Genomic DNA, 15,223 nt, shown 5'->3' with positions numbered 1-15,223 from the left:
CTGAGGGTGGTGAAGCACTGGCCCAGGTTGCCCAGAGAGGTGGTGGATGCCCCATCCCTGGAAACATTCCAGGTCAGGTTGGACGGGGCTCTGAGCAACCTGATCTAGTTGAAGATGTCCCTGCCCACGGCAGGGGGGTTGGACTAGATGACCTTTAGAGGTCCCTTCCAACCCAAACTATTCTATGATTGTGTGTTCTTTTCAGGTAATTTCATCTTGATTGATTCCATAATTCCCCAGCATGATTCCATGAAATGATACACATATAAGACTGTATTGCAATTATAATGGTCATCTGAAAGCTTCTTAAGAGACTAATGTAACTCTGTCACTAATTGCAACTCTATCAAGATGTTTGTGCATTGGAACCTGTACTTTGATACATTACATTTCTAATTCTAAAAGAAGCAAGCGTTCACTAAGGTTAAAAGCTGACCTCTTTAAAGTGGGAAAGTGAATCCAAGTTAGTGGTAGCTTTATAACTGTAAGGTGATAATATGTGTGAAATGTACTGTGGATTTTAAACCTTTATTTTTAGGGGAAATGGGAGAAAAGAAGGAAGAAGAGAAAAAGAGCAAACTATTTATTGAAAAGATCGTAATAGAAGACTGAAGGCATGTTTCACCATGCTTTGTTGGTGACACTATCAGTGACAAAACCAAATTACTTCAGAACCCCAAGTCTGGATAAACTTGGAATTTGAAGCTTTGTTAAGGGAGGCAAAGTCACTTACGGAATTGCTAACAAAACCACTTTCAATTAATTCTTTTACTATTAAAAATAGGCTAATCAAGGAATGGTGGTGTTTAAATGCTTATCAGCCCTATCTGGAAATTAACAACTAAAGAAAGGTAATGTGGCCTTTGGAAACAGAAGAGAGCATGAAGGGGTGAAGTTCCCAGAAAAGCAGGGCAAATGTTGCCTGGGGCTGCCTGAGCCTTGGTGAGTGAAGTAACTGCTACATTGTTGTGAAAACTTGCACTTTCTGTTTTTTGAGTGAATATGATGTGTGTGGAGATCCCAGATTCCTATAAGTGTTCCCTGACTAGGTAATCATGTCTGTGGCACTCTGTGCAATAAACTGGGTAACCCCTCACTCAGTAAAGAAATACCAATTTGAGACCAGGAGTCATTAAAAGATTTGAAATGCTCTCTAGTGGTAGCAATTTCACCAACCATGTGGATCTTTTTTCATCTCTAGCTAATGAGAATTCAGTCCATTAGAGCTACAGAAACAAAGGCAATGTAGCACAATTGGTAGTATCTGCAAAAGATGGAAGAAATGAAGAACGGGAGGGAATTGAGAATTCAGTCCATTAGAGCTACAGAAACAAAGGCAATGTAGCACAATTGGTAGTATCTGCAAAAGATGGAAGAAATGAAGAAAGGTGGAGGGAATTTAAAAAAAAAAAAAAGAAAGCACGTGGGAAAAGAATGTACATTTAACAGAACAAAGTGGGGAGCCAAAAACATTTCTGAGAATCAAGTATTTTTGCATCCATTTATGTACCCATCCTGTGATCTAGGGAGGAAAGCAGTTCAGGTTTGTGGTATTAGTTGTGGGCTCGGGTCTGGATGGTTGCCCTTCCACAGAGACAAGTGGAACAAGACTTGAGGTCAAGACTTGGGGTAGGGCTTGGGGGTCAGTCTTCATGAGTTGCTGCATGTTACTTGAGATGTGCTGACAATGTAGGCTTCCTTCTCACTTCCCACAGATTAAAGACATTGACTTAGCTTAAATCCTTTATTTGATCTTAAGTCAGGCTGAATATTATACTAAATGTGAGTAGGATTGTTGCTTAATTGCATACCTTTTAAGCTGTCATTGTAGATGGGTCAGGATAGAGCTGAATAGTGTTTTTGTGTTATAAATGAGGAGGACAAATCTGACAAAACTTCCCTCTGCCACCCTTGAATTCATTCTAATTCACCCCTGTTGAAGTTATATATTCACACATATCTGAGTTTCCAGTGAATTACATTTCTATTTTTTCAGCAATGAATTAGAGTGAAATCAGAAGTAGAGTAACAATAATTATACCTTTTTTTCCTAAGGCTATTGCAGTTACATGGATGTAGGTAAAACTGTTGATTTCATTTGTGATGACATTGTTAACTTTAAGGGCCAATATCAGAAAACACAAATTATATTTACCATTCATGACTTTAACTTAAATTTCTGCCTATCATTTCTAATAAGTTGTAGCTACTTACAGCTGTTTTGAATTGACCTCTGATGGTTAATCATTTAAGATGAAAAGTGAGGTGGACCCATTGTTAAAAACTGAAATGACTTTAGAGAACAAAAATTAAAATCCTTTATTTACAACATAAAGCATCATAGAGCATTGTTACTAATAGACGTATTAAGTGCTTCATCAGATTAAAATGTTTAAAGTTTTAAATATCGAGATATCTGTCAAATATAGTTGCCATCTGTCCTTGACAGAAGCGCCAACATCTGCTGAGATGCAGACCTGTGACCTAAAGATAAGTTTCTATACACAGAAAAATATTTAGCTTCCTACTGTGACCTTCCATGCACAAGACATGAGCTATGGATTTGTTTCCTAGGGAACTAGTGACTGAGGAAAATCTATAATTAGATCTGTGGGTTGTTTGCTACAAATGGGAATTGGGTGCTAAGCAGGTTCTTAAAGTATCCAGAAGTATTACGTTGTCCTCACGTAATGGAACCAAATTTTAAAAAATGCCCTTCATCATATTTCTTTTTTAATATCTTCAATTAAAATTTTTACATACTTTTGATAGAGTACTTATTCCTCTAGGTTCATTTTAACTGCAAAATATTTTCAAAAGTCAAGACTCAGCAGGTTGCTAGTTAAAGTAAAAATAAATTTAGACACAACCTTCTAATAAATTTCTTCAAATTAAACTGAATCTTAATTTTCAAGAGTGGTTTTAGGTGAATCATTCTCACCAGCTCCATTTTTCTCACTTTACTACTCCTATTCGGTTCCTCAGGTTGGCTCTGCAACTTCAGTGTCTTATTCTGCAATTCCAGTTACTGTACCCAGCTGGATGTTCCCCCTTAATCCAGACCTTGATTTCTTTCTTTGCTGAATGCGTGGATCTAAAGACAACGTTTGTAGCTAAGTCCCATGGGCAGTAATTGTAGCTGCAGGGAGAGGAAGCAACTAGGTTTTTTATATTCCCCAGACAACCCAGGGCAGACTTCTCTAGACCTTATCAGCAGATTATTTTATCCTGGGCACCGTGCAGCTGAGATGCTGCTGTGTTGCTTCCAGTCTGGTGCTAGATCAGAGTGCCTTATGCTTTCTTGGGTGCTGCAAAAGTAGCCTTGAGTAATAAATTAAGACTTTGATCTTTTTTGGAATAGATAGTACTGTGAAATACCTGGGAAAAGGTACTGTAAATTGGCTCTGTTTTCCTCTTTTCTCCCACTTCTTGTAGACTTAGCTACATGTGTGGTGATTACACATTATGTATTCTGTCCTATGTCCTGAATTTCTGCAATTAGAAACAATTAAATGTTGTAATGTTGTCTCTGCATTTCTGCCTTTTTAGATCGGTGGTAAGTTTGCAATAAAGCACCTCTATAAATCCAAATAATCCTCTTTTTTTTTTTTTTTAAGGGCATCTTTTAAGTTCTTCTTCATTTAATATTGTCAATCAGAGTCAGATTTTTCCTAACAACTAACCATAGCTTTTGAGCTACTCCATTTGGCTGTCACTCAAAAGACAGCAGTCCTCAAATTCCTTCAACTAACAGGGTTTGTTGCAAGTTAGTCACTTAAGCAGCAATTAAACTATGGTGATTCAATGGCTACTGAAAGGCCAAATCAGCCACTGGAACATCCAGGCCTTCTGTAACAAGTAATACTTCTAGGTCATTTTCCTCTGAGATTATGAAAAACTGTGTTTATAAATTCTGTGCTGTCAGTAGAAGGAAATTGTTGTGTACTGAATCCAGAGTTTGCAGATATATATATCTGAAATTGACTATTACTAAGGAAAAGGGGAAGTGAAAATTATTTGTAACGAATCTTCTTACTCTTTATAAATTAAGAGTAAAAGGAAGCTGAAGGATTACCTGCTACAAAAGATAATGCACATCTTGATGTGTTCATTGAATTACTTTACTTTGATCTATGAGCCAAACACTCACTGTTAGCTATTTATATTGGTTAAATCCTCAAATTTGGTGCAATTGTAGATGAAGCCTGCAGGCCCCAGGCTGTGACTGATTCTTCAAGGGGAATTGTTGCATCTGTGTACAGCTATGATAATGAACCTCAAACTGAAGGGATCCACCAGTGCACAGGGCTTCCACGTGCATAAATTCATTTTGTTTCATTTGGACACCTGTACATCCTACTACAAAAATGATCTGAATTTTTTAAATGTTTATGCATAATTATGATAAAAAGCCATTATGTTGAGAAGATATTTTTTGGTTGAATATAAAATATCCTATTTGTGTTGATTTTTCTAAAAAGACCTCAAAAAATGAGCTCTGGCAGTGAAACAACTTCATCGTTTTTTAATAAATTGTGCCATTTTCATCCGTTAAGATATTTTGTTGAAATATTTGTCTGTGGAATTAATTAACCTTGGCTAATTTTGGATTTAGAGTTGTTTTATTATAGTTACTAAAACATTGTATTTGCACTGGTGTAACGAAATAATAGTTGGTATAGTAACTTCTATAGGAAGCAGAGCCCCAGTCCAACAAAATACTTAAATACGCCATCTGCATTTCAAGCAATACAAGTTCTATTTCCTTCATGTACGTAAAGTTCTGAATATGATACCTGATAAAAGTATTCATGCAGTTTTGTTTGGATTGCTTCAGGCAAGGAACATTTGTACCATTTGCAGCCCCCAATCAGTCTTGCAAACGTGCATCAAAAATATGCTAAAACTATGTGCTTTAATTCTCACAATGGTGTTCTTAAATTTGACACTTCTGAAGTGTTTTCCATTACAAAGCTCATAGTTAAGATGCTAAAAAAAAACCCTCTTGAGAATATCGGTGTATGATTTTTCGTTTTCATAATTCATTTAATTTCAACTCCAGATTTTTTTTTATTCCCATGTTACATCTCTGACAGTTGGTATAAAAGTTTCCACATTCAAGGTATTAGTACACCCAGTACTCCAAAAAATTTTATACAGCTGTTAAAAAGGCTTCAGTTTACAGATGCATTATTGTAATAATACATGTATTCCTATTTGAGGAACTTTTTTCTGTAATTCATAAAAGTCTTAAAAGAACCAATGCAAAAGAATGCAAATAAGTGGTAATGGCTAATCTTGTAATAGTAGTTTTGTCCAGTGGCCACTGAGCTTTTAATGTGTACGTTAAAGTGCAAAATTCGGACACTTTCCAGTCATGTGTTTCGCCCAGTTAAAACTGAGTCTTGGGGATATGACATAGAAAATAGATTTTTAAAGTTTAAAATAACCGAATTATGGCTTTCTTTGCTGAGTTAAATCAAGTCTGTTGCCTATATACATTTTCTTCTCTGGGAAATACATATATATGTGTATTCTTATTAGAACTATCAACAGCATCAAGCAAAACATTTGTAGTTGATGACACAGAAGCAACGTCTGCTGTACTAAATGTAGTTTTCCCCAGCTTTGGTTCCCCCAGAAACCAAACACTTCACCTTGACTTCGACTGTGTTCCTTTACCTTGGCTGTCATAGGAGGTTGGGTGACTGTTGTATATTCCTATTGCTGGTCACACTTCCCCTTGCATTCTGTGCTTGTGGTTTCTAAAGTGCTGTTCCAGTGCAAGCACAAATATTAGAATTTGGGTGATTGACTGACTGGCTGGTTTAAGCTTTGCAGTGAAAGCACATGGTCTAGGAGATTTATACAGCTTTGAAAATCTTGCCTCATACATAGGCTGGAGATTGAAAACCGATCTGGAAATGTTTTGAAATTTGGGACTGTGATATTGCCTGCATTATTGTATTGCATAAGCATCTTCAATTGCTGAAGTTTTTTTCTGTTGTTTACTTGAATTTTGCAAATATTGTTCATACTTGTCTATATTAACTTAGCTTGTGTTTTGGGTAACATACTGAATGGGCATTTGTCCAGATGTGTTTTGGTTGATAATTATTTTTTAAGTTTGGTGATCATGAAAGGAAGGGGTTTTTTGTATGTTTAGCTTATAGTCATGAAGCAGTTTCTGTTGGTTAGTGCTTTTGAATAACGATGGGAATATTTTGCATTTGTTTTGGTTGAAAGATTATTTGAGTCAGTACAGAGCAGATGGAGCCTCTGACTGTACTGTGTGGTTTTCAGTATGGCAGGATAGGAAGTGTCTGTTTAAATATTTATACACTATCTAAACAATGGGCCTAAACCATTGTTTTGCTCTTGTGGAGCATAGTGATTAAAGGAAAAAATAGTTCACCTCTAGATATTCCATGGATAAATTTGCTCCCTGGGAGGCTAGGGAAGGGGGGGAACACCAAAAACAAACACACACACACAAAAAAACCCCAAAAATCACACAAGAGAGACAGTGTAACACTCTGAAAGGAAAAGTACTGGGGTTTGAACTAAATATTCCTGTCTGAGGGTGGGATTTGTTTTCTAATTGAAAAGTGAAACTAATACGATGCATCTCTAATTCAGATGGTGTCAAAAACTAAGAAATTATGGAAGTGGTTAAGGCAAACACTTCTTAAATTAATCTGGTAAAGTTAGATGGTGCTGTTAAGGACAGATTTGCTGGGGTTGCAGAACTGTAAAGTCTCTCTCTGGGGTTGCAGAATTGTAAAGTCTCTCTCTGGGGGTAGTGGGGTTTTTTTTGTACTTCTATTTCTCTCTTTCTCTTGAGAACATTCTGATTTACTTTTGCGATAAACCCGTAACAATGGGGATCACATTGCTGAAATGAATTTAGCTGGAAGGGATACCTAATGTCAGCTGAAAAATAGCACTTGGTAAATATGTTTTGGCCATGGTTCAGCAAAAAGCAGATCCTGTCAGCTAAGTAACATTGTTTTCTTGTAAGTGTCTTTTAGTTGAGCAGAATTGTGCAGTCTCTGCCTTTTTGGAGAAAAAAAAAAAATAAAAAAAAAATACTGGTTTGTCTGTGGTGCTAGATTATGTGGTCCTGACAAGGCTAGCATGGATCACTTCAGTTTTCAATACATTTATTCTCCGATGTACCCTTGACATGGGAAGGTGTTATCAGGTGTGGGGTAGTGAGTAATGTCTAAATCTACATCTAATACTGTCGTTTGGGTCCTGGGTGAGGAAATAGCCTTCAAGAGTCTATATTATTGTGGGATGCTCAGCTGACATCTTTTCTGTTTATACGATCTGCCCATGCAATGTCAAGGCCCTTCTGAATTGTGAGATCAGAACAAGGAAAAATGAAATAGGTAGAAACTGGGAGGCCAGATAAAGTATGCCTGCCTTGTCCATGTTCTCAGTAGGTGGGTGCTTGGGTCTGTGCTACCTTAACTGGACCATTTCCTAAGAATGAAGAGTCTTTATGTGCAACACATGGCCACTGTCATATGGTGCAGACATTTTCAATATTAGAACCTGCACTGAAGTTCCTAAAGCCGTGAACAAATTATGGAAATAAGTGTTTCTGTCTGGGCTTCAAGTAGTAATAACTGTGGGAAAGTAATTTACGTATTTCAGAAACGTAAAAATGACATCCCAAAGTAAACATTCCAGCAGAAATAACCTGGCCTTGTTTTTTCTCAGCTAGTAAATTGGGAAAGCATTGTTGTGTAAATACATTGTAAGCTAGGAAATTTTCATGTGAACGGTGCTGTGTTTATGACAGTATTCAGAATAGCAGTCTTGCCAGAGGAGATGTCAGACAATCCTCCTGTTCTTTCTTCCTTGCTCTTTCTGAAGCACCAAACCATATGGCAAATTAAGCCTGATTTTTATTAAACTTTTCATTGTACTGAGCTTAGTGTGAACTGGGAAATGCACTTTCTTTGAACTATGCAGCCATTATATAAGCATCTTAATTAGGAAATGTTAATGTTCTTCCTTACATTCCTGGGAGTATGTAGCTCCCTCTTGTGGCTAATTAAACATTTTAAAGAATCATACTTCTGAAAATCACTTTTTTGTGTGACCATCGTTGATCTTGAACAAATGATGCGGTGGTACATGGAGCATCTCTAACCTGGGCTTTTATTACTATATCAAGCATAAGTCGCTGTGCAATAACTAGATGCATAGGTGGGTAGATAGATAGGAGAGAAGGGTCTGCACATACTTGTACCATGAATGTGACTGCTTCCTGAATCTTTAAAAAAGCTGAATGGACACATCTAGCCATTTAGAAAGAAGTCTGCTGTCTGGTAACTCTGTTGGTTCCATACATGATATGCTGAAGAATGGTTTAGAGCTAAAGTGGGGATGAGATATGGGATGTGTTGTAGCTCCAAGGAGTACAGATCTTTCAGGTACCACATTGGGATGTCTTGCCATCAAACTCAAGGTTAATATTCTTGCCAGATTTGGAGTTGAGAGGAAATTTTCCCTCCAGTCAGGTTTGCAGGGACCCTTATTACTGTTGTTATTACACTCCTTCCTTTCTATCTAGTGTGGAGAAAGATCTGTATATGGTTATGTGGAATTTTTCTGATCAATTCCCCTGCACAGCCCATGGTTTGTTTTGCTTTCTTTCTGTGGCTTGTTACAACTGGGGCATTGTGCCTATACTACATCTTAAACTTGTCATAAACAGTTAGGTAATGTTTGATGGCTATGGTGGAAATGGCTGTTGTGTAGACACCTCTGAATTAGATTTTTGTGCTGGCCTGTGGCTGACTTCAGTCCTTTCAAACCACTGTTCTTATATTGGATGGGAAGGTGCACTTGTCTCATAATAAGTCTCAGAAATCGGGGCAGAAGATGATCAATTCATCTTTTCCCTGCAAAAGTGAGCAATGGTCATGACATTGCAAAATTGTATGCATAGCTTTATGTTAAGAAAAACACATATTTTTAGGCTTGATGTAAAAAATACCAGAGATTGGTCAGAAAATGAATTGAACAGCGTAACTTTTCAGTAGGAACAATTAAGTTTCAGTTTCATCACAAAACCTGAAGTTACAAAGTTACTTTGCCCTTTTGTCACCTGCAGTGTTGTCTGCCGCTGTGTTTTGGCATGACATACTCAAAAACACACACGAAGAAAACTTCATCCATTAGTGTTTCTGACTTGGAAGGAAGAAAAAATAAAACGGTGAAACAGGTTTTTACTTTGAAATTTCTCCCTTCCCCAAAGGGTTTGAGAATTGAAATTTTATCTCTGAAAATGCTGATTTCCTATTTCATAACTTGTGGCAATTTTTTTCTCAATTAAAATAAAGGAATAATGATTATGGAGTTTAGTCAAAATCTCACTGCCCAGTAATCTGCAAACCAGTGTACTGAACCCACAGCAATAGAGCAACAAACATGTATTTCCTCAGGGACATTATTAAACACCCTGCATATTTATTATCTCAAAATGGGAGCAGGTCCAGATTTCTAAGGCCACTTTTTCCCTTCTTCTTCCTGAGCTGTAATTCAGACCAGCATATAAATATTTGACTTAATGTTTCTGTGGAAATATAAACAATATAAAATTGCTAGAAACAAAACAATATGAAACAGCAGAGGGAAGGAATGGCTTGGCAAGATTGTCAGCCTTAAAGGGCAAGATTAATTTATAATCCTCCTAGATTCTGGTGTACAAATACAAATTTGCAAAGCGTGTAGCTTATAACAAACAGTGTGTAGATCTGCAAGTTTACACATGCTGCTGTCACTAATGTGAAACAGCCTTGAAATTGGATTTTTAGGGATTTTTTTCTTATGGGGAAATAAGGTAGTGATAGTAACAAGGAGTTTCCATACACACGTGTGTGTACATATATAAACATCCATATAAATTTGGACAGTGGAGGAATTCCAACTGTGTGACTAAGCAGAGTTCTGGGCAGGATACCCAGATATTTTCATGAGGAGTTTTTTCCCTTGGTTTAAAATCCTGGGAAAGGAGGAGCAGAGAAGGGAATGGGGAAAAAAAAAAACCAACCTGAAAGTTGTCTATTTTGTAATGACTTTACGATGGCTAATAAAAAGGACTGACTAATCAGAAAATAACGTGGGATGGTATTGTAAGGGTTGTTGTGAAATAAGTATGCTTTATGCCGCTCAATGCAATATGTCTTTTTTCTTTCTTTTTTTGTAAGTTTGTAGCTGTTTTATCAATTTAACAGAAAAAAGAAATAGTTTTAAATAAAATGTCGAATTCTAGACATAGAGTGAATACAGTACCAATGGAATAATAGAAACTTTAAGTAGTGAAATAGAAGACAGTAAAGATAAGACAGGAACTGGCTAAGGACATGAGTAGCTTTTCCAGGGTTTAACGCAAGAATTGCACAGTGTTTTCTGAATGATTGAAAACATGTTTTATAGTTATATATTACCATGAGCCATATTTTATCGTTATATATTATTGGCAGGGAATATACCTCAGACATTAGGTAAAAGATCAAAATGGCTTATGTGGTTATAGAATGATTTTAAACGTTTTTATAATATGGCCTGTAACTTCTTGTTTTCTACCAATGCAGGTCATCAGCAGTGAAGGGACAGAGGGAGCAAAGTTTCGACTCTCTGGTAAGGGAGTAGATCAAGACCCAAAAGGAATTTTTAGAATCAATGAGATCAGTGGGGATGTCTCCGTGACCCGAGCCCTTGATAGAGAAGCAATTGCCAATTATGAGGTGAGTACTCATAGCAATAGGATCTCTGCCTCTATGTTGATAACATATATATTTTGAATGTGTATTTGCTTTTGAAACGGCTACAGTTATTGAAAACTAAATTGCGGCTACTGTCCTATAAAATTTCCAGAAGAACCGTTTGTCCTTTGGAAATAGTACATGTGTTTAATTTTACATGCAATTGGAACTCTGCTTTCTGCATGCAACTTCTGTCATTTATCTTTAGTAGGAATACTATCTGAACATTGTGTATGCATTTGATTTGTAAATACAAAATTATGTTTGGACAAAAGGAGATCTTTTCAGGAAGTTGCCACTAAGGTACCACATGGCTATACTTTTTTATTGCCAAGCTGTCAGTGGAATATACTATTCAACTCCATTTTTAGTAATAGGTATCTTTTAATAGAGATAAAGAAGATTCTGTTAATATGAAAATGTTAGCAGATACATCTCTGTCAGATGTATGTCTCCTACAAAGATTTTTACTAAAGATTTCGTTCCTTGTCAATAAATGCTATGTTTCTCCCCATTGAAATTCTAACAGATGAGCTCTGAAATCTGTAAAATAACTGTACCGCAATGTCCTGAAATGTATAGTATAAATAGAGGATCTGTCAATTCATGTTTTCTATCTAGCTCTTGAAATGGGCAGTCAGATAAATTGCGTCTGGCCACTTTGATACAGATGAGCAGCATAATTCAAAATGCAAAATGGTTAGTACATTTGCATGTTGCCACTTCTGCCACAGCGTGGGGGACTGACCTCTGTATCCTCATGCAGCCAGGAGCGTGTGGTACTCCAGCCCCTGTGGGGCACAGGCTCTGGTGACAGTTCTGACTGCCATCCCTGATCTCTTTGTCATGTCTGCTGCCATGTAGTAATCAATACTTGTACTTTCAATGCTGTTTCTCTCTTCCTCTGGAAGAGTTTGCCAGTTAGATGACTAGTCATACTTGCTCAAACAGCACTGCTAAAATTTACCGTATGTTGGTTTTCAACACTTAAACATCTATTTCTCATCCGGGTCTACAGTGAAATATATGTTAACCACTCGCATAGGATTTATGGTAGTTACTGATGTCCTTCTTAAAAGAAAAACGTTGCAGTTTCTCTTTTTAACACTGTTCCTCATCTTCATTTACCAGCTGTTTCTTATTTTATCAGTGGCTTTCCACTTTAATGTGTTCAGTATAAGCCTTGAATATTTTTTTACTGGGAAATCTTAGTAGTCTTTTCAACCTAATGCATCAAACCACAAATGGCCCTCCTATCTGATCTGGCAAAGTATACACTTAAATTAAGACAAAAACATTTCCCTAGAGGAGCCTTTTTGAAGCAATGCAAATTATATACAAATAATGCAGTGTAGTAGATTATCCAGAGCAATGCAAATGTATATCCTAATAGGCTGTAGTGCTTTCTAACCTGTTATATAGCACTCTGCTCAGCATGCTCACTGGCATCCTGTTGTGCAAAATGTAGTTGAAAAGTTCTGTAGGAGAACCCTAAACTTGATTAGTCTGTCTTTGAATCCAGCCCATTGTTTTCCAATAAAGATGTATCATGGTGTCAGGAAGGCAGCAGGATTTTCTCCCTGATTTCCTTGGTACACCGAAAGATGAATTACCTGAAAGACCCTTAAATTTCTCTCACAAGTGTTTTTGCTTTCTGTTTTTGTTTGAGCTCCCCCTGCCCAGTATTGATGTCCTGAAAGAAAAAGTTCAAAGCAAAGGGCAAACACGGAAAGAATAGATCTCCATGAAAAAATACAAGTTCTTTGCAAGCTATCATATCATCAAGTATATAATCAGTGGTGGGGCAAGGATAAAAAGATGAGATCTGTTTGAATCCTTCCAGCTACACAGAAGGCTGCTGTGCATGAGCACTGTTTTTTTTCTATGCTTAGTGCATATATACTCAAGGGATGAGAATTAAAAAAAAATTAATAGGGCACAAAATAGAGCTTTGGCGATCACAGTATTTCATAGAACTTTGCAGATTTTACCATCCATGTATCTCAAAATGTTTTAAATTAGCTAAGAATATTTATTTTAAAAAATTGTTGTTGTTTCTTTCATTGAATGTTTGAAATTCTGCTTTTTGCTGCCCTCTTTCTCCTGGAGGAATACTGAAAAGCCTGTAGAAGGGTTTCCATATATTCATTACAAGAGAAACATGATTAAATTAAAGGAGTACTGAATTCTACTCAGACAACTGTTGATTGTCTGAGTTAATCCTCTCTTTCTATTATTTATTTTTAAATATTTTTTTTTTACTAAAAGGCAGAAAATATTTTAAAATAGAGTGAAAAAGTCTGTCTGAGGGTCAGGGCCTGCCAGTCTATTTGGTGCAGCCCAGTTGCATGGCAGTTGTGTTTTCAGATGAGTTCAGATTCTATTTGTTAGCAAAAGAAACTCAAGCTGGCAAGAGGAATGTAAGGCAGCTACATTATTTATACCCACCCCCCTGAAACAGACTTATTTATCCAATTGATTTATGAGTTTATTTTTTATGAAATCAGTTAAATTGTTCAAAAATGGACAAGTATGCGAAATTCCACCAAAATATTAATGTCAGGGTGATTAATTGTCATAGTAATTCTGACCTAATCCCCTGCACATTTGAAAATGTGATGATTTCTATTGAGAAAATGAAACTGTGCCAGAGGAGGCTGGGTGAGACAGCAAAGTCCAAAAGCCACTACATTGAAATTAGCCATTAGTAATTATTTTTCTTCTCGTGTATGGAACTCTGCTAATGAAATCGTGTTTGCCAATGGAAAAAGGTAGGTGCTTCTGGTGTGTTTTTCACTGTAACTTTGTGGGGTGCCTCCTTAAAGGTCAAGAATGTCAGTTAGCTTCAGTTTTAAGTGAAAGCTGTTTATGAAGAAGAGCAGGAGGATGTAAGGATGTTGTTATGCCCAGCAAAGAAAGACTGTTTTAGAAAAGTGTGTAGTAATTCCTTTTTTCTTCTAAAGAGGTCTGATAAAGAGCATCCTGATAGGAATTCTCTGGATCAGAATAAACCAGTGGATTTACATTGAATGGTTTTATTTTGGAGCTTGCTAACAGCCTGTTGATGAAACTACTAAATGATGCTCTGAAGAAAGGGCTTAAGCAGAATATGGGCATATTATTGAATTGTTGCTGGGTTGGTGAGATAAGTAGGTAGCCTAGAGCCCCTATTTAGTGGGAACAAAAGGTGTTTAGTTGTACAAATATGCTCTCAAAAATAGTATCTTTGGTTTTCTGTCAAGATTTGAATAAATACGACTAGTTGGAAATTTCAGACAATGGCAAATCATTTATTTATGTAGTATTGAAAAATGCAGATGTGTAAAAATGGATAAGGAACTTGGTGGGGAGACTTAAGATGGATTTTCTAGTCCAAATCCGTGTGGTACACACCATCCAAAAATTGCCAATAATCTACACAATTCTGAGTTCACTTCAGATCCGTAGTCTTTCCTGATTCCAGCAGAGCAGAAATACTAGTGACTTTTCAGTTGCATCTTTTAGCAAAAAAATTGAAAGAATCAAGTGCTTCTAAAAAGAGCTGCAATAACAGAACTAAAGGATTCCAATGAATTTGGAAGTCTAGTTGTGCTAGGTGTTGATAAAAGACGAGTGAATTGGGAAACAAAGGTTCCAATAGAGGGCCAGTGAATATACTGGCTGAAAAACAGTGGTTATGGGGTAATCTGTTAATTCAAAACATTAAGCTCATTTTCAAAGCCTCACATTTACATAGATAATGTATTCGTAGGCAGAATGCCTTCATGCAAGTACAAGCAGGAAGAGTTGCATATACTGATTACCATGACCAAGATGACAAAAATTGCAAAGTTAAAGAATTATGTTTTGTTCTTTACTCAGTTAGGTAGGCTCAGAAGAAATGGGAACAATATTCCATTAACTTTTTACAGTTAATGCATAAGATTTTGGTTAGGCATTCCTTGGATACAGGACAAAGCCTGAAGTTGTATAAACTTGTTTCCCATCACCTATCACTGCTTGTAATCCCTGCAGCAGTAAAATCCAGTTCTGTAGCCTCTTAAGCATCACTGGTAAACTGCCAACCAGTCAATGGGGGGCTTTCAATCAGGTCTCAAGATTTTAAAGGATGTTGCCATCGTTGATGGGCTTTTTCATAACTGCTTGCCAAGTGTAAATATGTCTGGAAGAGAAATAATCAGAAAGTGATCCTTTGCAAGCATGAAATGAAGAAGCTTGATAAAACTATTCAGCGACGGTGTGCAAATTAGAGCTGTAACCAAATTTACCTAGGCAATTTGAACTGTTAAGGAAGAGTTAGTTTTAATTATTTTTTAAGTAAAAAGTTTTAGTTGCTTTAGAAAATACTTAACAAGCAGAGGTGTGAAATCAGCTTTCGGCGTTTTTTATAATGACAGATCACACTTCTGTGAAAGGATGCCTTGCAACTGGTAGTGACA

At 36.7% G+C, this 15,223-nt stretch overlaps 1 protein-coding gene across 2 annotated transcripts in view; it reads left to right on the top strand.

Annotated features, from left to right (window-relative positions):
* CDH13 (cadherin 13) overlaps positions 1-15,223 on the top strand; it is a 550,600-nt gene that overhangs the window by 235,135 nt on the left and 300,242 nt on the right. For both annotated transcript variants that reach the window (XM_009277294.1, XM_019471535.1), the window contains exon 5: positions 10,614-10,766. In XM_009277294.1, the coding sequence (XP_009275569.1) occupies positions 10,614-10,766 (153 nt within the window). The remainder of the gene's footprint in view (positions 1-10,613; positions 10,767-15,223) is intronic.

This window comes from Aptenodytes forsteri, unplaced genomic scaffold, assembly GCF_000699145.1.
Source record: "Aptenodytes forsteri isolate BGI_AS27 unplaced genomic scaffold, ASM69914v1 Scaffold50, whole genome shotgun sequence".
NCBI lineage: Eukaryota > Metazoa > Chordata > Aves > Sphenisciformes > Spheniscidae > Aptenodytes > Aptenodytes forsteri.
The sequence above is the reverse complement of the archived record's forward strand: the minus strand, read 5'-3'. Positions and strand labels throughout refer to the sequence as shown.